At 47.4% G+C, this 22,889-nt stretch overlaps 1 protein-coding gene across 2 annotated transcripts in view; it reads right to left on the minus strand.

The window, feature by feature from the left end:
- Window positions 1-3,610: 3,610 nt before the first annotated feature.
- PRRX1 (paired related homeobox 1) overlaps window positions 3,611-22,889 on the minus strand; it is a 38,481-nt gene continuing 19,202 nt past the window's right edge. Inside the window, exons 2-4 of one of the 2 annotated variants that reach the window (XM_058030006.1) lie at window positions 11,210-11,385; window positions 9,946-10,127; window positions 3,611-4,447 (exon numbers count right to left, since the gene is read on the minus strand). In XM_058030006.1, coding sequence (XP_057885989.1) covers window positions 4,309-4,447; window positions 9,946-10,127; window positions 11,210-11,385 — 497 coding nt within the window. In that variant the 3' untranslated portion in view covers window positions 3,611-4,308. Of the gene's footprint in view, window positions 4,448-8,061; window positions 8,081-9,945; window positions 10,128-11,209; window positions 11,386-22,889 lie in introns of those variants that run through there. The other variant, XM_058030007.1, reaches the window with a different exon arrangement.

The following is a 22,889-nucleotide window of genomic DNA, read 5'->3' on the forward strand; positions in this document are numbered from 1 at the left end:
GAACCCTTCCCTGTGATGGTGCTCACATTTTATGATGTATATTACATTAAAACTATACTAAAGGAATAGAAGAAAAGGATTTCATCAGAAGGCTGGCTAAGAATAGAAAAACAAAGAATGATAACAAAGGTTTGTAGCTCAGCTGTCTGTCCGAGCCAGCTGTGATTGGCCATTAATTAGAAACAACCACATGAGACCAATCACAGATGCACCTGTTGCATTCCACAGCAGATAATCATTGTTTACACTTTGTTCCTGAGGCCTCCCAGCTTCTCAGGAGGAAAAAATCCTAAGGAAAGGATTTTCCATAAAAGATGTCTGTGACACAAACCCTCAGCCATGGGGACACTTTGCTGCCCCTGAGGGAGATGAGATGCTCCTCCTGAGCAGGAGGTGAGATTTTGCTCTGAAGCAGGACCCAGGTCCATGATGGGAGCACCACAGTGTGCAGGGCACAGTTGGTTGAAATTGTGCTCCTGTGCCCAACAAAAATAAGTTCTTAATAGGCATGGGCACCCAGCCTTGTTTCAACTCTCCCCAAACCACTCCAGTCTCTAAATCAACTGGGAAGTGATGCTATTTACAAGCCTACTTCTTTTGGCAAAAAGAAATAATGAGCAAGAGGGTGATATTATTATTATTTCAGCTTCAAAGGAGGGAATAATCAGCTTTCCAAGGAATGCAAGCTGGGCTGAGTGCTGAGGGCCTTGCAGAGATACCCATCTCCCCTTAACTCTGGGGATTGCTCTGCTGAAATTTACCTGCCCAGGGAGGCTCAGAAGGCAGATCAGCAGGGAAATAGGATGCCAAGCCAGACACAGCTTCCCAACAGCTGCCTCCAACCTGAATCCATCATTCAGTGAGCAAGAGGGGAAGCTGCAGAAGCCCCCCAGCATCTCCCCCCAGCCAGCTGCAGCTCCCAACAGAGAGCCCAGCCCAGCTCCTCATCTTCAGGAGACAAACCCAGCCCCACTCCCACCCTGCTTTCACACTAATGAGCCCTGATGACCCTCTGAGCTCCCTCTGCCCCCCTGCCTTGCTGTGAGGAGGGATCTCGCTGCTGAGCCCAGCTCTGCTCACTCCTGCACAGGGATGGGACTCAAACCTTTATTTTATCTTCATTTCTTGCTCTCCCTCCGTCCCCGCTGGTCAGCCATGCCCAGGACCCACAGGGGGATCTCCATCCCTCCCTCCCTCCCTTCCCTGCTCCCTTTCTGCCCCATATTCAGCCCCACCAGCCCTGTGGGGTGCAGGGAGCTGGCACAAAGCCATGGCTGTGTCTCCATCCCTCCTGAACTCCATCTCTTCCAGGAGAAGGCTTTGTGGATGTTTCCTGCCCTGCACTGCTGCTGAACCCCCAGCCCAGCTCCACGGGCTCCTGATCCCCCCTCAAGGGCTCCAGAGATTCCCAGCCAAGGCTGCAGGACACCCACACATGGCACAGATGTGGCAGCTCACAGAAAGGCTGGAGGAGTCTCTTCCCCCTTTTTATTGAAAATTATGATTTCTACTCTAGGGCAAACACTGTACATTTTACATCACAAAGCAAGAGATAATTTACAGGATATGCTCCCATCTGGAAATCCCATGGATTCACCAACCAACCATCCCTGCCATGCACAAAATTCCCACTTGGAGGGAACCAGTCACCTGTTTGTCTGCTGGGAGAGGGGGAGCCTGAGAAAACAGGCAAGAGGAAAATGCCTTCAGACACATTTTCTGCCCTGAATGGTACCCAAACCTAATGAGAACCATGGTAACCATGGCAACTTCCCAGAGCTGCAACTGGAAATCTGCTGAAACCCTGGAGAACTCCGCTCTTGGAGGATAAGGTCCTTGATTTGCACATATATTTACATTGTTTAATAAAATACAGATTAGACACAGGCAATTCTCAAATTTCACTTTGGCTCGATGGATGAGGAGTTGCTGTCTTTTGGCTGAGGTCACCAGCCTCCCTTTTCCTGGTTCTGCCTGTGACTTTCAGCTTTTTGTCCTGATCAAAATTAGGGTTTTTTTTCCTCAAAAATACCCACACAGGGAGGAAAAAAAAAAAAATCCAGCAGCAATGCACACAATCACAGGCAAAACTCACTCCAGTTTGGATTTGGGGCTTTTTCCCTCGTGCTAGCTCAAATATTTTGGCTGGATTTCCATTCATCCTCTGCCAGTTTAATTTTCACCTACACCTTAAAGAGATTAATTCCTCATTTCCTGCAACATGCTGTTGTAGACTATCAGAGCCCACTGTCAGACATCCCCACATGCCCAGGGCGTCTGCAGCAAGCACCAGGCTGGAGAGCCAAGCCTCTCTGGTATTTCTCATGGCTGAGCTCCATCCTCCTTCCCTGATGGTCCAGCCTGGGCCATGGAGCAGCTCTGCTGCCTTCAGTGGGCTGTGCCATGGCCTTGCCCATCTCAGCTTGGGCACAAGTGCTGTTTGTCACAAATCAACCCCTCTTCCTCCCCCAGACATGAGAGACAGCATCCCAGCAATGAGGAAGATCCTGATTTCCTCAGGATGTTTGTGTGGAAGTGTTGCAGACATCTCTTCATTAAAAATCCTTTCCTTAGGATTTTTCCTCCTGAGAAGCTGGGAGGCCTCAGGAACAAAATGTAAACATTGATTATCTGCTGCTGTGGAATGCAACAGGTGCATCTGTGATTGGCCTCATGTTGGTTTGTCTGTAATTAATGGCCCATCACAGTCAGCTGGCTTGGACTCTCTGTCTGAGCCACAAGCCTTTGTTATCATTTCTTTATTTTCTATTCTTAGCTAGACTTCTGATGAGAAACCTTTTCTTCTATTCTTTTTATAGTATAGTTTTAATGTAATATATATCATAAAATAATAAATCAAGCCTTCTGAAACATGGAGTCAGATCCTCACATCTTCCCCAATCCAAGAACCCCTGTGAACACCATCACATGAAAGAAAACCCTTTTGGGCTGCATCTCCTCTGCTCTTCATGGAGATAAATTAATTAGGTGCTAATTAGGCCTCCAGAGCCCAGAGGGAGGACAGCAGGTAGGGGGAATGGTTAAGGTGATGGGACAAGCCTTACTGAGCATGTTTAGGGATCTTTGGTGGGATGCTCCCTACTGAGACATCCCTTGTGCCCAGAGGGATTTCCCTGGGATATCCAAAAAGCCACATGAACCAGCAGGGGAGAGCCTTGCTGTGCTCTGTGCAGCTGCCCACGGGGAAAACCTGCAAAAAGGGAGTGTGGCTTCCCTCCAGCACCTCTCCTTTGGGGCTCCTCAGGGAAACTCTCACGAGCTGCCTTTCCCAGAGCTGCCCAGGGAAGAGCTCTGCCAAGGCTGAGAGAGGCTGTAGCTGGAATTTCAATGCACAGCTCCACCTGGACGCAGCACAAACATCCTGAACGTTTTCAACGGGTTTTATTTCGTTTAATAAAAAACACCAACCAAGCTTGCATGTATTATCTTATATATATAAATATATACAGTATATATAAAACAAATGCATCTGGACAATGCCTTTCCCTGTGGCACAAACTGTAAGGCATAGGAAGGAGTGTCCTGACAGTCCTGATCTTGGCACTACAGAGAGATCCCCCTGCTCACACACCCCCCATGTTGGCTTTGCTCTCTTCTTTGGCTTTTTGAGGCAGCAGTGCAGGGAATACTCAACCAAACAATGGAGCCCTGCAGAGCCCAGGGAGGTTTTCCAGGCAACTCAGCCAGCAGGAATCCACCCTGCTGCACCAAATGGGCTTCTGGCAGGCTGAGAGGAACGTGCTGCCTCTGTGGCACAAGGGACTGGAGGGATCAGGGTGGGGTGGGAATCGGTGACCAAACAAATTCTTCTTCTAGGGTGAGCTGGGGCAGCGGGGAGATGAGCAAGCTTTGGACCTCAGCGTGCTGGGGCTGGGACTGCTCCGTGGGCTGAGACTGGCAGAGGTTTCTTTGTGCAGTCCCTCACAAAAATGGAAACCAGCAAGGGTGAGACTGTCCTTTACTGAAGAAGCTCGCAGTATATTGAGCAGAAGCAATAAACCCGACGATAACAAGAAAATAAAAAACGGTGGCATTATCCCAAAAGGAAGGAGGAACCTGAGCACTCACAGGTTCTGTTTGCTCCCCGTGTTCAGTTCTGGGTGAGGGTTGGCTTTTTTTTCCTTCGTTTTATATTTTTTCTTTTTTTTCTCTTTTATCTTGATGGTGTTTTCTTCTTCTTGTTGTTGTTCTCTTTTCCTTTTATTTTTTCTTTCAGCACAGACAAGCTGCAAAGCAGGACGGGCGCTGCTGTGTCTTCTCCTTCTGCAAGGCAGCTGCCCCCAGCTGTTAATTGACTGTGGGCACCTGATTCCTCTGTAAACTATATTCCTTTGCCTTCAGTCTCAGGTTGGCAATACTGTTGGCCATGTTCATGCCCTGTGCTGGGCTGGCGTTGGTACACGTGGCAGAGTAGGTGGCCATGGCACTGAGGGATGGAAAGAGAAACATCACGTCAGACGTGGCCTCCAAACCACAGCAGAGCCTAAATTCTGGGGTTTTTTCCATACCTGTGGGATGTAATCCTGCTGTGGTGTCAGCAGGGAATTGCCACTCCCCCTTATTGAGCAAATCTTTCCGCTGCTCTTCACTCACCCAGCACCAGAGCTCAACGGGAAAAATTTCCACTTCCTATTTTCTAACCCAAAAAAAAAGGTTTGCAATGAGGTCAGCCTGCCAGTTAGACCATTGTCCTTAAAAGTATTCCCAGTGGAAGCAGTGTCTGTTAGATGAGACCAATTGCTGGTTTTACAGCCTGTGAAATCACGTCACTTCTGAAACACATGTTACATTAAAGCAACACTCTGGGAAAAACCCCTTTCAACAATTGAGATGTTTTCTTGTTTCAGCCTTTTGGAATGAAAATTTCCACATTTCCCCCCCCCCCCTCAAAACTTCAGCTGATTATAAAGAGCATGTCCTGAAGGCTGAAGGAAGAAACCCAAAACATAAACCACTTTGTCTCCCCTTCAAACTGCGACTTTATTCATGAAAAACATCACTTCTGACAGCAGAGCCTGAACAAAGATCTCCAACTCCTTTCTTATCCTACCAAAAAATCTGCAAAGCTGCTTTCCAGACCACTGGAAAACTTGTTCAATGCATGTGTCCCTTGGGTTTCTGTGAAAAGCAGCTCCCCCTGCCAACTCCCCAAAACCCAGCACAGTGCTTGACCTGCTGCATTTCCTTTGCATGGCCCACAGATCACAGCCAGCTGAGAAGCACCACATGAAGTGGAGGCGCCCATTTAACACAGAGTGCTCAGGAGGAACCCCCAAATGCTCTGCTGGAGGCCAGCTCAGCTCTGGTGCTGACCTTTCCCACCTGCCTGCCCTGCTGGTCACAGCTGAGCCTCTGGGAAATGCTCTGCTCCATCCACACACCAAAACGCCAAGATGGGCTGGCATTTTTTGCCTTTTTGTCTTTTCCTTTATCTGCTTTCATTTTATTTTATTTTATTTTATTTTATTTTATTTTATTTTATTTTATTTTATTTTATTTTATTTTATTTTATTTTATTTTAATTTTTTAAAATCGTTCCAGCACCGATCTCCACAACTGGAAATGCAAACAGCAAATCTCCCTGCAGGCACTGCTGCACAGACCCAGCCTGGAGCTGTGCCTGCTCACCCCGAGGTGCTGCTGGTATTTCTGACCTGCCAGAAGGTCAGAAAGCATTTCTGGAGTATTTCAGGAGTATTTCTGACCTTCTGGGAGGTTATCTGCCAGGAGTTTATCTGCCACCCGGTGCTGTGTGAACCCTCAGTCTGCAGGAGATCCACAGCAGGGAATATCTGCATTTCACCAGCACCCAGAACATGTGGATGTGTTGTTTCTGGAGCTCTTCTGAGCCAGCTGCACCCCCTCATTCCCTCTCCATGGCCGGGCTGGTTCTCTCCTCACCCCCAAGTGCTGCCTGCAGGAGGGTGCAAAGCTCCACAAGGTCTCCAGTTAATCCCCCATGCCCATCTGATTCCACAGGGTGCATCTCTGTCACAGACATCTTTTATGAAAAATCCTTTCCTTAGGATTTTTGCTCCTGAGAAGCTGGGAGGCCTCAGGAACAAAGTGTAAACAATGGTTATCTGCTGCTGTGGAATGCAACAGGTGCATCAGTGATTGGCCCATGTTGGATGTTTGTAATTAATGGCCAATCACAGTCAGCTTTGTTATCATTCCTTCCTATTCTATCCTTAGCCAGCCTTCTGATGAAATCCTTTCTTCTATTCTCTTAGTATAGTTTTAATGTAATATATACCATAAAATAATAAATCAAGCCTTCTGAAACATGGAGTCAGATCCTCATCTCTTCCCCAATCCAAGAACCCTTGTGAACACAGTCACACATCTCTCCCATGTTTTTGAGCTGGAAGAAATTTGGAGACCTTCAAGGGTACTCCAAACTGGATAAAATAGGAGTTTTCAGTCAGGGAAACTGTCCCCATTCTAAACCAGGTTGCTGGCCTGAAGCTGAAACTCCAGGGAGGCTCTGGGAGCTCCCCAGAGGTGTGAGGATGGTTTCACTTACAGCTGCCACGTGAAATCCCTGCTAAACCAAAAATCTCCAGAAGTGCTTCCTTCCATCAGGTTATTGCAGCAGGAGCAGTGCACAAGAAGGCTGTGTCAAACACCAGAACAGCCTGAGGGTTGCTCCAGAGACTCTCCAGGGCCTAACAAGGGTTGAAGTCACCCTGCTGCCCGCTCCCTCCACCCCATTCAGGCAGAGAAAATTCTCCTTCCTCCACTCAGCTGCCTGGTTTCATGAAACATAGAGGAGCATCATGTTTCTGAGGACTAAAATCCTTCTTTCAAACAAGGTTTTCAGTGGCCCATGGAGCCAAAGGTTGCTGGAGTGGGAAGTGTGGGCTGCCAGTCCTGTTTTCTTAGGAACCCAGGCTGAAAAACGCCTAAGTAAAACATTTCTCAACTTCAAAAAAAAAAAAAAAAAAAGCGTAGTATCTACTTGGCTGTCTGTGTGACAGAGATCTGCAAATAGCTTTGGTTGACCTGTGGCTGAGTGTATTTGGAGAATAAACACAGGGACTGAAAACTTTTCCCAGATCTGAGAGGGAAACCAGCCCTGGCCACGCTGCTCTGGGCGCTCCCCAGGAGTGGCTGCTAATCAGGGGCTGCTCCAGCCCTGCTGGGAAGATGGGCAGGGGGCAGGGGCCATGCAAACACTCCACATGGCTGCAGGGTTTCACTGTTTGAATATCTGAATGGCCTTACTGCAAAGCTTTAATGAGGCTGAGACCCTTCCAGATGAGTGTGATTGCCAGAAGAGGAGCAGAAGGATCAGAAACCCAGGGGAGCACGGAGTGTCTGAGGGTGCTGTGCACCCCAGAGTGTGGACAGCAGCTGCTCAGCTGCAAATAAATGCCTTTGCTGAAATATCTTGGCTGCAGACAAGACAAGGGCAAGGTGTGTCTGCATCCTGGACAGGCACAGTCTGGAGCTGAGGGGCTGGAAAACCATTCCTGAGGCTGGAAAACCATCCCTAAGACTGGAAAACCATCCCCAAGGCTGTCCCTTCTCCCCTGTTCTCATTAGCACATCCCAGGTGCTGCAGGTGACCTCAGACAGCCCTTCCCAGGTGCCCTTGGGAGTTTCTCCTAGCAGTGATTATGGATCTCCTAGTTGATGTTCTCCTAGCAGTGATTATGGATCTCCTAGTTCATGTTCTCCTAGCAGTGATTATGGATCTCCTAGTTGATGTTCTACTAGAAGTGTTTATGAATCTCCTAGTTCATGTTCTCCCAGCAGTGATTATGGATCTCCTAGTTCATGTTCTCCTAGCAGTGATTATGAATCTCCTAGTTGATGTTCTCCCAGCAGTGATCATGGATCTCCTAGTTGATGTTCTACTAGCAGTGATCATGAATCTCCTAGTTGATGTTCTCCTAGCAGTGATTAGAATCTCCTAGTTGATGTTCTCCTAGCAGTGATTAGAATCTCCTAGTTGATGTTCTCCTAGCAGTGATTATGAATTATCTCCTAGTTCATGTTCTCCTAGCAGTGATCATGAAGCCCCCTGTGTAAACATCATCTCAGGAGGGAGGATCTCTTTTTAGAAGTGTGAGAGGTGGAAATAAGCCATGAGCACTGAGTAGGGATCTGGTGCTGTGACCAGTGCAGTCCCACTGGGCTGGGGAAGGAACTCACTCCCTTCCCTTCCCTGATCTCACCTCCCCAGAATGCTACAGCAAGGAGCACTGCACAGGGAGAAAGCCTTAATCCATAAAAGAGGGATTTTGACAGGCAGCAGTCAACAGAAAAAAAATCCAAAGGATAGGGGCCATTTCTAAGATGCAGCTGGTGGCCACCAAAAGCATCCTTTCCCGTATCTGCAGTGGGTGGGTCTATGACTTGTTCTTCTGGACATAAAGAGTGGATGAGGAGGACCCCCCAGACCTGAAGCAGTAAGCAGGAAGACCAGACCATGCGTTTGCAGCTCTTGCTGTGCAAACAATGCTTGGAGCAAAAAGAGGGTCAAGGTGACCCAGCAAGAGAGGTCCTGAGCATGGTGTGGCTCCTGGAGGGCAGGGGGAAGCTGGTAGTGACCAGGCCAGATGAACAGGAAGAAATCCAGCCAAAGGCTTCATGGGCCTGACCAACAATGAAGCCACTGTGCTAAAAAACACCCTCCAAGCTCCTTTTTAACTGCCTGTGAGGCAGCTGGCTCCCCACAAACCAACACACCCTGTGGAGCTCGTGTCCCCACCCAGCTCCTGCAGAGCCAGCAATGGCATGCATGGAGAGGACAGGCAGCACTGTGATGGCACAGACATCCCAGACCCTCTGAGGCTGGCCTGGCCACATCCCTGCTCCCTTCCTGCCATCCCTTGAGCAGCACTGAGCACAGGGGGTGGACACTGAGCTCCAGTCTGTCACCTGGCCCTTCCTGCAGGGTGACCACAGTGCAGTGCTCACACACACACACCCCCCTGTGCTCAGGGAATAAAAGATCTGCTCAGCAGCCCTGTGCTGAGAGCTCCACAGGGATGGAGTGAGCTCCCAGCCTTGCTGCCATCCCCAGCAGAGGGACAGCCACAGAACTCCCTCTTCTGGCCACTGTGCGCTGGCTGAGCCTCCCCAAGTGCTCTGAGCCCCCTCTCCTGGATCTGTGTCCCATGGAAAGGTTTCCTCCTTGCTGTAAACCCAATGCACTGGAGAAAACCTCCTGTTTCCATGCATTTCTACCTGAGCCTCTCTAGAAACTCCCTGAATTGCAGAGAGAGTCCCCCAGAAGCTGCCAGAAAAACACAACAACACCGAGCTGGGACCACACAGGGATGGTGTCACATTCATATTTTCTGAAAAATCCCTTTGCCCGGGAATTTTCTCCTGGGAAGCTTAGAAGCCTCAGAGAAAAGGAAAACAATAATTATCTAATTTGCTTCTCCTGTGTTTTGCTGCTTTGGATTGTGTTTGGGGATTGTTTACCCACAGGTGATTGTTTCATTGGTTTCTGCATTGAATTATTTTGACTTATTGGATAATCAGTGCCAAGCTGTGTCAGGGTTCTGGAGAGAGTCACGAGTTTTATTATTATCTTTTAGCCTCCTGTAAGTATCCTTTCTGTATTCTTTAGTATAGTTCAGTATTCTTTAATATATTATAGTATCATAAAATAATAAATTAGCCTTCTGAGAACATGGAGTCAGATTCATCATTCCTTCCTACATCAGATTCATCATTCCTTCCTACATCAGATTCATCATCCCTTCCTACGTCTGGGGCAGCCCAAATCCAACAAGATGGAGTGGGAGCAGGTGAGGAGAAGCAGTGGGTGGTCAGGCTGCTGTATCCTCCAGGTGTGGATGCATCAGAGCTGTCTGAGGGTGCTTTTGGGGTGGTGCAGTGGGATCAGCCAGTCAGTCAGTCAGTGTGTCAGTCCCTCCCTGGCTCCCTGTGTCCCTCCCTCACCTGTAGGGCGAGGCGGTGCCCCAGGACAGGTAGTCGGTGGCCCTGGGGGCGGGCCGGGGTACGATGGGCTGCTCCACGGCCGCCACGTCCCCGGAGTAGGATTTGAGCAGCGAGGCGTTCTTGCTGGCCAGCATGGCGCGCTCGTTCCGGCGGAACTTGGCTCTCCTGTTCTGGAACCACACCTGCAGGGGGACACGCAGGGACAGCGACCGTCACATCTGCTCTGCCACTGGCCACGTCCCCATGCGATCCCATCCCCATCCCCATGGGATCCCATCCCCATCCCCAAAGCTGGCTGCATCCCAGGCTGCCCCTGGGAGCCCTAAGGATGGGATAATCCTGGTGCCTGCTCTGATCAAGCCCTCAGGTGAGGGGCTGGCTGAGGGACATGGCTGTGTCCCGTGCAGATGGCTGTGGCAGTCATCTTTTCTGGAAAAATCCAGGATGCTCAGGATTTCTCTCCTGGGAAGCTGAGAAGCCTCAGAGAAAAAGGAAAACAATAATTATCTGATTTGCTTCTCCTGTGTTTTGCTGCTTTGGAATGTGGTTGGAGATTGTTTGTCCAACAGGTGCGTATTTGATCGGTTTCAAGTGAATTGTTTTGACTTGTTGGCCAATTATGATCAAGCTGTGTTGGGGCTCTGGAAAGAGTCACAAGTCTATTTTAGAATCTTTTAGCCTTCTGTAAGTATCCTTTCTGTATTCTTTAGTATAGTTTAGTATAGTTTTGGTATAGAATTCTTTAATATAATAAATAACATATAGATATGATATGATGGATATATTATATATAAAAATATATAATATATATTATATATATTATATATACAAGTATATGTATATATTATATCTTAAAATAATAAATTAGCCTTCTAAGAACATGGAGTCAGGTTCATCATTCGTCCCTTCCTCTGGGAACCCCACAAATACAAGAGATGGCAGCAAGGCCTGGCAATGCTGTCCAACACACCGTGATCCACGGTCTGCTGTCACCTGCAGAAGGTGCAGGCCTGCAAGCTGAGAGCTCAAGGTAACATCAGCAGCCTGAGCATCCAACAGCTTGGCCCTATGGACACAACTGGTGGGGCAGGTGGTGAATGGAGGGGCAGGTCAGGCCTGGCAGTCTCCCTCAAGGCACGGTGGAGCCAGGAGCTTGGTGACCCTGGTGTGCCACACAGACAGACCCCAAGGATTTCTGCTGCCTTGCTGGAGCGACCCAATGATCCCCTAGGTGAGGTGGGAATCACCTCAGTCATGGGATTACCTGAACTCTGGCCTCAGTGAGGTTGACTCTGCGTGCAAGGTCCTCCCGTACGAAGGCATCGGGGTAGTGAGTCCTCTCAAAGACCCTCTCTAGTGCCTGCAGCTGGCTGCTGTTGAAGGTAGTCCTGTTCCTCCTCTGCTTTCTTTTCTTCTTCTCTTCTGAGTTCAGCTGATCATCTAGGAGACACAATTGGGGATGGGAAAAGTGAGAAAGCCAAGAGCCCACAGCCACCATTGAGGGGTGAACAATCTCAATGGTTTCAAGAGGGAAAGGGCTTAGGAAGGGGCTTGCACAATTTTAATACATTAACCATGCTGGGTTACTCCCCACGTGAAGAGGAGGTTGAAAGCACACCAATCTCAAGCATTCATTTTTCAATTCCACTGTGTAAGACTTGTGCCAGATCTCTTAAGCTACCCCAGCTCTCAGCTTCCTTATCTCTAAAAAGCAGCAAAAAAAGCCCAAAATGCTTCTCCCCATTCCTCACAATCCCAGAAATCTTTTCTGATGGCAAAGAATCACAAAGCCCTGTTCTCTCTGCTTCAGATTTCCAAGGAGTGCTCTGACTGGGACGTAACAGCTCTCTGGGATAAGAGCACACTCTTGGATGCTGCTAGTGAGGAGCAGCTGTGCCCTCTGCAGCATCCTCCTTGCCTTGCTGAGCCCAGCAAGGTGATGAACAACCACCCATAAGAGCACTTATTGTTTTGTACCAGGTTTGCATTTACTCAGAAATTAATCAACATACTGGATCACGCCAGTATGTGTGGGGTGCCACCAAAAATCCACGTTACCCTGGGGGGACCTGAGCCAATACTCATGTCAGCATTAAAGTGTATTGATCCCATAATCCATAAAAATGCACAAGCTAGGGAATCATATTCTAAGTTCATCCCTGCACACCTTGGTGCAGGTGACAGTGTCACCACTGAGAGTGCTATGTACAGAAGAACACCCCCTCAACAGTCACTCCTTTTGCCATGGACAATGATGACAGCTCCCCTTATCCCTCTCTTCTCCAGGGGGTATGTAAGGCACAGGGAGAGGCTGACAGGGAAATTAAAGTCTGCAGTTGCTGTCCTCACCACCTGTTTGTGTTGCTTTCCACAGCCCATCTGGTACCAGTTACTGCACCTGAACACCTTTGGAGCAAGGCCCATCCATTTGAGAACAAAAGGACATTCCTCTTAAATTAAAGCATGGCTTTCAAATTCTTTCAGGTTTACAGTGCCTCCATCCCTAATCCTCCTCCAACAGCCTGATGATCCCCAGAAGGCTCCTTTCCAGCCTGGGGATTCCTGGGTGCAAAAACACACCCTTGGTTTTCCCATATCCAAGAGGAAGCGTTTGGAGATCAGTTTTTAACAGGACTGCTGAGTCGTAAAGCTGAGCTGGGAAGGGACTGGCAGAGGCAGGAATGTGCAAGGAAAACAAAGGTATGAAGGAATTAAAGCAGGGCTACAGGTGAATCTATCAGCTCAGAGGGATGGGATTGAAGTGCTGCTTGTGCAGAACGCCCTGCGCACGTTTCTCCTTGCTGGGGGTTTAACGCCATCACAAGCTCCATCCCTTATAAAGAAGGAGAAAAGCCCTGCATGTCCCTCTCTTGACTCATCACCAAACCCTTCTCAAAAGGGGTCAGCTATTTCCCCCTGGCTCTGCTGTGCTGCTGTGCACCACACAACACAGCAAACAGAGCCTCAGGGCACAAACGTCCCTCCAAATGCCACAAACACCACAAGGCCAGCTGCTGGAGAGGCCAAAGACAACACGGCCTCCTTTGGAGTTACCCACTTCATGCTATTCTCTAACCTAAACCCTGCCTATGCAGAGCATATGAACAAATCAATAAAAGCCTTTGGGATCCTTTCAGAATCCCATCCAGGCCTCTGAAGCATCATTTCTGCCCAGAAGAAAACACGCGGCTGCACGGAACACGAGTTCAGCCCTTGCTTGGCCCTGCGTGACAGCTACGCATGAGGAGGGGTGAGCACATCCCTCTGGGGAGCAAGAAGAAGGGCCAAAGTCTGTAAAACACCAGAGAACAAGAATTAATTCCCCCTGCCAAGCACGTTAGCACAATTTGCCTGGTTTCCTCCCGGCGTAAAGCGAGACGCCGCCGGTGATTCACGGCTCACCTCGTAATTACCGAGCCCAAAAATAGCCAGGACAGAAAGTGTCCGTGCTGGGTGACTCATGGCTGGGTCACTGCTGGCTAAAGCACCCCCAGTCTAGGCTGCCACGGAGCAGGGATGTCAGTCACCCCCTTTTTTCAGGACAGAGGTGACGGCAAAGCACGACCTGTGACAGGCAGCTCTGGAATTTTGGGATCTCCCATCACTGCACCTCTGGAACAGCACAAAATCCAAACCTCTACAGGAGTGATTTGGGGATTTGGGTAGCAGGGGAAAAAAAAAACCCAACAGGATATTAATCCAGAGCAGCATGGGGTTGGTCAGTCCTTGTGTCTTGCCCTGTGCTGCTAAGGAGGGACTGCACACACCTAAACCCAGCCTGCCTGCAAATGTCACCTTGCTCTCAGCGCTCCCCGGCTGCCTCCAGCACATCAGCAGGGTGTTTCTTCTACTCTGCCATTATTTCTTCATCAGGAAACAACCCTGAACACTAGAAAATGGTATTCCTGAAAAATGGTATTCCTGGAAAAGGGTATTCCTAAACAATGCTGACAGCATGAGTGACTGGGGTCAGCAGAAACGGAGAGGAGAGGGAAACAGCTCTAAAGATTTTTTAGGTAGGTCAGAAGTCTTTTGTCAATGTTCTTTTAAGCAGAAAAATTTTATTACATGCAGAGTTCTCAAAAGCTGAGCAGCTTGCAAATGTGCCTCACAGAAAGACTGAAACGTGTGTTCTCCTCTCAGGAACCCAGTGCTGGAAAATCTGGGAATTCCATTGCCAAATCCCAACCTTCCACGCTGGGACTACGTTTCCTGTTTCCACATTTGCCTTTTCCTGTGCTATTTCTACATTTCCAAATAACATGCAGGTCCTGGTGTCATACACAAGTGCACCAAAGCATTTTCAAGTGCTCCTAAATGATTCAGCAGGAAACATCCTGTTCTTTTTTCCTCTTGCAGCGAGGCAGATCCACACTTGCACACACTCCAATCTCTTCTCCTCACCTCACAGTATCTGTCCCAGTGCCTGTAACTATTGCTGGGGCACCACCAGGCAGCTCCTCTTGGGATGCCACATTGAAAAAAAAAAAAAAACCACCCAAAAAACCCCCTAAAACCAAAAAAACCCACAAAAATTAAATTAAATTTAAAAAAAATCAGAGTTGAAAACTAAATGCCTACGTAGGAGTTTCAAGATTGGTATTTTTTCATCAATACTTACAACCACAACATATTTTAGATTTCCAGTTTGCAGGAATGCTTGTGCATACTTGCATTCATTCCAGGTCAGAACAAAAGCTCATTTCCAGATGGGATTTACATTGTGTGGGCAGTTTGGAAAAGTTTTGACCAGTTCTATTAAGTCCAGAACCAGCTATTATAGTTCATTAATTGGATCCGAATCGAAAGTAAACCATTGGATTTAATTAAGGGAGCGACAGAGACACTTAACCACAGTATAATGTATGGTAAGGCAGCAAAGATTTGTCACATCAGCTACAGAAACTGTAAACTGAGAAAGGATTCCTGGAAGAAAATAAAGAATCACACTCTGATCACACCCTTCAAAATAAGAAGTTAACGTTTGAACACAGATTTAAGGACAAGCAAGACAAATGATTTCACAGTGAAAAAAATAATAAACTATAAATTTAAAAGGCAACAATTCAAAACTCTTAAAATATAAAAAAATACTGCAAGCAAGTGAAAGTTTTATTCAGATTGGTGGAGAAAGAAAGGAAAAGGGAGAATAGAAGGGAAAGGAACAGGGCTTTTTATCTGGTTTAAACTTAAATTTCATGAAGCTTGAATATAAATATTTCTGGGTGTTCCCCCAGCTCTGGGTAGGCTTCTCTCCCCAGCATCAGCCATCCAGTTTTTAGCCTATCACACAGTCCCAGTCCACTTTAACTCACGCTCTGCTTTGCTTTCGATTCGTGACATCCCTCTAAAAACACTGCAACGCTTTGCGTGCAGGGCAGCTTTGTCAACTGGCATCATAAAAAACTCAAAACCAAGACCCAGATATGTTTAATCAAAGCAAAACCAAGGCTCCAAGCAGAGCAATGGGGACACGAAGAACCCACAGTGTGACAGAGCCCTGCCTCGCTGATTTGAGGCAAAGTTCACTGATTTTCCACCCCGCTCATCCCGGGGGCTCCTTGTCCACCAGCAGCATCCATTGTCTTTGCCAGATGTGAGCAGGGCCAGAAGAGGGGCAGGGGGCCATAAATGGATAAGATTTCATGCCCAGAGCTGCCTGAAGTATCTTCCTTTCTAAAATCTCCCCGGAGAGAATGAACTCCAGCTCGTGCGGATTTCTGAGCGCAAGAGAATTATTTCCGAGTAAGTTAAACAAGGTTTAACTTCAGGGCACACAAATGCTACAAAAAGAAGGTGTAGGGATCCCACAGCAGCCATCACAAATGTAGGCAATATGGAATGAAGGTAACAAATAAAAGTAAATATGTTAAGGTAGGAGATGCCTGTTAAGTCATGTACTTCACTACAGCAGCGATAGCGAGCTCAGCTGTAAGACAGTGATAACAGCAAGTTTTTATTCTGAGTACAGGTCAGACTATAGAGATTTTTGAGCTATCATTTTCTTCTCATTACACAACACCAGCTGAGCTTTTCTTCTCACCTCTACTGGTTTTTATTTCTGCACTATCTCAATGTTTAAATTATTTCAATTACACAGAAAATTGAAGTATCCAAAGTTCCAGTCTTGTTGAGAGCATCAGGAACACAGAAAAAAAAGTAACAAAGAAACAGATGCTCTATTTCCTTTAAGAGCCATCTCTTGTGATTATCTCGCAGTCAGGTTCAAGTTTTGCACATAAATAAGAAGTTGTTCTGTGCATGAGCATGAAGCTTCAGAAAGGCGACACCGAATTTTTCATACTAAATCTGAGTTTTAATGTTAAACAGAAAAACATGGAAATTTTCAGTGTTACCCGTGGGGCTACAGCACTTCCTCTCCAAAGGGTCTGCAGTGTGGGACCTATCAGGGTGATTTTTAGCTGCCTGCACACAAACAATTACAGATCATTACAGAGCTGTGAACGGCTGGGATAGCAGGGAGAGCCCTGTCTCCTTTGGAATAGGACAATAAATACCTACTTTAATAAATACCTACTTTATTCCTTTGATAAAGGAATAAATAATTTAATAAATCTCTGCTTTATTCCTTTAACACTATCTAGCCTCTGTTCCAGGTAGCCTCTCAAGGCATCACCTTATTGAATTTGGCTCTGCCTGCCAGGAGCTGCTGAGGTCCTGCACAGCCACAGCCTCACCAATGGGAGGATGAAACCCTGGCTGTCCTCCCTCAGGAGCAGAGGGAGCTCCCACCTGCACTGTGGCCAAAGGAGACATTCCCAGGTGGGATGTGAGGCACAGCACAGTCAGTGACTCTTGGCCCCTGGAATGAGGTCTTGGGGTTGTCACTTTCCAGGTGGAGAGTCTAGAGAGGCCTCCAAGCTTCTGAGAAGAGTTTCCAGCATGCAAACAATCTTCACCCAAACTTACCAGGCACTGGGGGCTTGAGTGCAGAGGCTTTCCCTGTGTTCTGGTCTGCAGGGATAGGGTCCCATCAAAACCCCAAGCTGCCCTGCTCCTGACCCACAGACAGGGCAGCACAAGAAGCCAAGAGCTCTATCCTATTTTATGTAAGCCAGAACTCCTTTTCAGGGTGGTTTCAGCTCTGGTGCTCTGTCTCTCATCTGGTGGCAACCTGTAGAGCACATGGGCAGTTACAGCAGCTAAGATGTGAGCCCTCTCTAACCATTTCAATGTTTCCACTTGCTGGAGCTGACAGAAGAAATTATATTTGGGGATAAAAAAAAAAAGAGTAATCATGATCCCGTGGAATTCCGGAGAGTCTCGCTGGAAAGACTTAACATTCAGTGTTAATTATTGGGAGAACAACATTTGTGGGGGCAGAAGTTTACATCCTCCTCCAGAAATTGGTACAAAGCCATGGAAAGTCCCCCTGCATCCCACAGACCAGTCTGAGCTCTGCTGCAACAGTTCTGCTTTTATATTCACTGGAGTTTTCCTTCTGGGCATCCTACAGCTCATAAGGCACACGGCTTAGTCCTGCTCTTCTAACAAGCCTTTCTGATGGGTCTTGGGGTCAGAGTGTTCCCATAATACAATAAGCACTGTATGGATCTCATAAGCTCCAAGGCACAGTATGTTATGTGTTTGGAATTCCTTGTATGCTTTTATACTTTGTTTTACATATTGTAATTTTTATATGCATTACCGCATTGATCCTTGGAAAATTAATTTAGGGAAAAAAAAAAAACCCCAAACCCCAAAAAAACAACAGACATAATCAAAAGCAAACACATACATTTTAAAGCCTGCCAGAGGCAAATCATGTTCTGTGAGGCTGCACTTTGTAAGTGACAAAGAGACCAAACCACCAGGCCGTGGCAGAGCTCCAGCAGTGTGGATTCACCGGGGGATCCAAGGGGGCTGAGCTCCTCCATGTCCCCCCCAGATCAGCCCCACGGTGCAGAGCCATGGCACAGGAGCAGAAATGCAGAGATTGGAGCCATGGCACAGGAGCAGAAATGCCCTCACAGGGCTGTGCCAGCCAAACCCTACCATCACACCCCAAAGTGTCACACCCCAACGTCCCTGAGCTGCCACGGTGCCAGTGGCACCTCCAGAGCTTCCCGAGAGCCTCTCAGCCTCCACAGCCCCTCTCTCACTCCTGGTTTTGATGTCTTGTCAAGGTTGACCTACAATAGAGGCTAGAAAGAGTTAAATAATAAAGTAGGGATTTATTAGGAGCCCTCAATGGATCCACCTTGGGCAGCACAAGAGCCCAGCCAGGACTACACCCAAAATGGTCACAAAATGCACGACTGCTCACAGGGTCCCTCACTTTTATAAGTTCTGCTCCATTTGCATATTGGAGTTAATTGTCCAGTTCCAGCTCCAGCCCATGAAGTCCCAACTTTTTTGCTTTTCTCTCTTCACCCACATTGTTTGTGCTCTTGGGCCTGAGATTTGGATCATTTGTCCTTGGTGCCCAGCTAGAGCAGGAATTGTTTTGCCTCCCTGCTCTGTGCGCAGAGCTCACCATCCCCTATATGAAGACCAGATCTACACACTAAAGCAGCACTGACCCTGAAAAGTAGAAAAGCTCAAACCTGAGGCGTTAGTTTCAGATCTGGATCAGTGCTTGAACGTGTGTGAACTCACGGCCTTGCAAGGTCAGGGGTTTGGCTTCCAACACCTCTTCCCATCAGCTCCCCTTCCTGTGTCCCGATGTTCCATCTTAGGAATGGCACAGATTCAGCACAGATCAAACCTCCCAACCTCCGCCCTGCTCCATCCGTATCTTCTCACTCCCAAAGACGCCTCTCCACGTTCTCGATCCCCTCCCTGCCCCAGCTCATTCCAGAAAAAAAAAAACCCCTTAATAAAAATTTCTCCTCTCTTGCTGAACACCCTTTCCCTTCCCTTCTCCACAGACTCAAAAAGCCAAGCTGTGAGACACTGCTCCCTTTCATGCACATGTGGTTGCTCCAAACTAGCACATCAGAGTGTCCTCCAGAGCCACCACTGCTCTCAACTGGGCCACACAATTAACCCTTTCCATGCAGGAGCAGACTGAGGAGTCGGGAAGGCCAATATCCACATCCACCTGGATACACCCCACAAGCTGCCTCAAAGACAGGGGCAACAAGCACCACTGCAATTAGGACAAAGAAGTTACTAATTTTCCACACTCATATCCCCCTGGAGTGAGCTCCATGGGGTTACACATTATGCAAAAGGCACACAGGATTATTTCCACCCACTCCCTGTTGGATTTTCCTAGTGTCCCCTTCTCTTTATGTACAAAAGTGACCCCCCAGACCTATAGCTTGCCGTGAATCATGAACAGGTGGAAGCCATGAAGTGAAAACCTGGCACCTGAACTCTGGACAACACTGCTTTTAATAAATTTATTCTCACATTTAGAGATAGTGGCAAAAAAATCCTCGTGAACTTCAGCTAGAAAAGTTTTCAACTAAGGAAAATCAGCTATTTTTGCAACAAGCTGACTAGTGCAAAAATAAAAAGGAGGATGGGGGAAGAAAAAAGAAAGGGTTTTTGTGAAGACAGAAAAGAGCTGCTTGGGGGGGGGATTTTTTTCCTGTCCACATATCCCTTGGAGATGAGGCACTTGGCATTTCAGCCGGCTCATTTCCAAAAGTCTGCAAACACTCCCTAGCAAGCTCCTCTCAGGGGGAAAGACTGACTCAAGCTGAGTGGCTCCATGAGCGTCTCTGCTCGTCCAGGCCCCCAGTGTGCTGCTGAGAAGTGCCATTTCCAGACTGGATCTGGAAATTCACTCGGATGGGGTTTTTTTGGGACCTACACAAACAGACTGACGATGACCAGGGGGATGCACACGCCAGCTGGCTGCTCTGGTAGGCAGGAACACTGCTCCCAATGGATATTTCATCTGTGTATTCCTGGAACATCCAGGAGTGCAAACTGCATGGCACAGAACGGCTGTGCCAGGAGCAGGGGCGGCGCGAACGGCGGCGAGAACACGGCCACCAGTCTCCAAAGGCTGAGCTCCCCTTTCACTACCATCCAAGAACAAATGGGTTTCAAGGAAATTGGACCACCACCACCCCTTCCCGAGCAAACTGGACTGGAGTTGCTGCAAAGCTTCACTTAGAAATCCATTTTTTTTACCGCTAATGGATTTTATGGGTCCCTCCTGATCGCAACTGGAAAAACGATGGCATCCGAGGTCCAGAAATAACAGAACTTGAGCCTGGCTCTCAGCATCCAGCCCACCTGCCTTTTGCAAGGGCTGAGCATCCTGACCAGGAGCACACTCCTTGGGTGAGGGATGAAGGACCTTAACAGCAGCTGCAGGAGGGATCAGAGCATGTAGAGCCATTTCAGAACAAATTTCTTCTTCCCAGGTCCACAGTGAAAACATGCTCTTCTAAGGAGAATGGACAAGGAGGCTGCTGCTGGTGGCTGGGAGATTTTTGTTGGACATCCAACAAAACAGGAAGGCAGATGGGACAGAGGATGGGCTCCAGGATGCTCCACACCCCAGCTCTGCAGGACACAAAGGAAAACCAGGCTCAGACCCCCCACTCCATCCTCTGCCTCTTCTGGACGGCGAATGCATTTCACATTAGCTAATAAATTGCTACATCTTATGTTTCTTAGCCTGCTGGAATGATGAATATTTTGGAATGTATTTTGAATGGTTCCTTGCCAGAGTGGAACAATCATCCAGAAATCTGAAATCAGAAAGCTGAAGAATGGAAAGCCCTGTCTTTCCAGAGTTCACCGCAGTTTGAAAAGCACAACTCCCAGCAGAGGAGGCAAAATAATGATTATGAGAGATCCTGTGAATTGAGGCACACAAGGGATATGCTGGGAATGACAATCCTTAACATGGAGTAATAATTTTTGCCTCCAGGTGATGAATATATTATAGGGTATCTGTTTATTCCTGCCCTTAATCTGCATGAAATATTAGACACTCTAACCTGGAGGATTGGACAATTTAGGGGACCTGTGCAGAAATGTGAGATATCTCAGCCAAAAAAACACTGCTTTTGCTCTGGTGCAGGGTTAGCAGACAGCTGCTGCTGCCCTAGCAAAATTTAACACAATTTAAGCCTTTTAAAGGGCTCTAGCTAATGAATCACACCCACTGCCAGACCAGCTAAATCCTCACCTACCCAGGAGTGTCTCAAGACCAGCAAAAGGTAGCACAGCTCACCCAAATCAGCTCATGTGCATCACCAGGCACCAGGCTGAGCCAGCTCAGCACAAGCCCCAAGCCTGGATGGAAAGTCTCCACGGATGAAGGAGCCCAGAAGTGGTCTGGTCTCACTGGAGCAGCTCCAAGAAATAAGCTTTTCTCTTCCCCCATAGAGATGGGCTGTCTAGACACATTGGCAAGGCTGCGCTGCCGAATTTGCAGTGCTGCATCCTTCTCACATCCAGCCTGTCAAATACAGCAAATTCCTGTCCCCCAGCCTGTTAGCATGGGCATTTTTTCAAACTTCCTTGTGTTACTCATGTCCAGAAATGCCATTATGTTTAATGAGAAGTTTTAAAACAGATTTCTCCACACACGCAGGACGACATCTTAGATTTTCTTTATCAACACTCTGGCAAAATGATTATTTCATTAAATATTTTTTGCTAACAACTAAAGTAAAAATAAAGTAAGTCGAGTATTTTTAAGCCAAGAAACACTGATACGTGAATATGATTTGCAATGGAAATGTAGAAAAAAAAATTGTTCTCCAAATAATAAAAAAATACTACTCAGCAAAACCTTTGGGAGTTAGGTGATGTTTTTCACTGGAAAAACAATGAGAATATTTAGAGAGAACCTAGCCTCAGGGCCATGTCCAACACCATATAGAAGTGCAGATTTAAACCCATCCACATCAAAGCTGCCCTGAAATGAGCAAATTACCTTCCACCAGATTCAAGACTGCAGGGGTGATTAGTGTGGGTCACACAGATTTCTCCATCCTCAGAGGTCCTCAAAGCAAAAAGCACATGAAAATTCCATATGGCCCTGGAGTAGAGGTGCACTGCCAACTGTCTCTTTGTTCATAACACATCCAGCAGCCCCGTGCTTAAGTGGGGCGCAGACAAAAAGCAACTCAATAAAACAAATAAATAAAAGTGTGATTTCAATAAGATCAATCCAAACAAATCACAAGTGGGATGCACTGGCATTACCTTCACAGCACAGAAAATAAAGTAACAGCAAGTAATGAAAGCACTTTCAGTGTGTGGTATAAAGGCACACAGAGCAGCTGTTTCATTTCAGCTGTATATAGAAGTGAGAGCTGGGGTGCTGGTGAGTCCTGCAGCCCCATTTCCCAATTTCCCAGCCACTGCCAGTGCCAGCAGGGCACAGAGCCTCAGATCCCCCCCCTGCTGCACTGCCTCGCTGACTACTGACCCCACACCTGGGATTCAGACAGATTTGGACAGAACCACCCATGGTGTTGGAACCCTGGATGCTGAGAATTGTAAACTTTCTGTGCTTAAAGGCACAGACCCACAAGAGAACACTGCATTTGGCCTGAGGCTGTGAAGAAGGCTTCCAAAATTGATAGACAGCACTGGGATTGTGAGTGTGTAGTTGGTTAGAAGTGTGTAATATCACAGGATGGAAAACTTAAAGTTTGGGGTTTCAGAATAGAGAAATAAATATGAAGCAAGGTGGAGGTTTGAGGGTGGGGGCAGGTTGTTCTTCTTTACCTTCTTCCTTCTTCCCCATGGGTTTGAGTGGTGTTTTGTAATTGGGCAGAGAAGTCTGCATTGTGGGCTTTGAGTGATCAGTTATTGGGTTAGAAGGGAAAATAGTCTAAGTATCAGTTCTTAATTGGATAGTTTAGACTTAAAAGACCTTGTAACAAGAGATTGTGAGCCATTTTGTGCCTTCTAATGAAAAGCTGCAGAACTCACGTTTGTGAGACTTTCACTGATAAGAAATAATAAAACACTTGAGTACAAACATGAACTAACACCTC

The sequence above is a fragment of the Melospiza georgiana genome, chromosome 9 (genome assembly GCF_028018845.1).
Source record: "Melospiza georgiana isolate bMelGeo1 chromosome 9, bMelGeo1.pri, whole genome shotgun sequence".
Taxonomy (NCBI): Eukaryota; Metazoa; Chordata; class Aves; order Passeriformes; family Passerellidae; genus Melospiza; species Melospiza georgiana.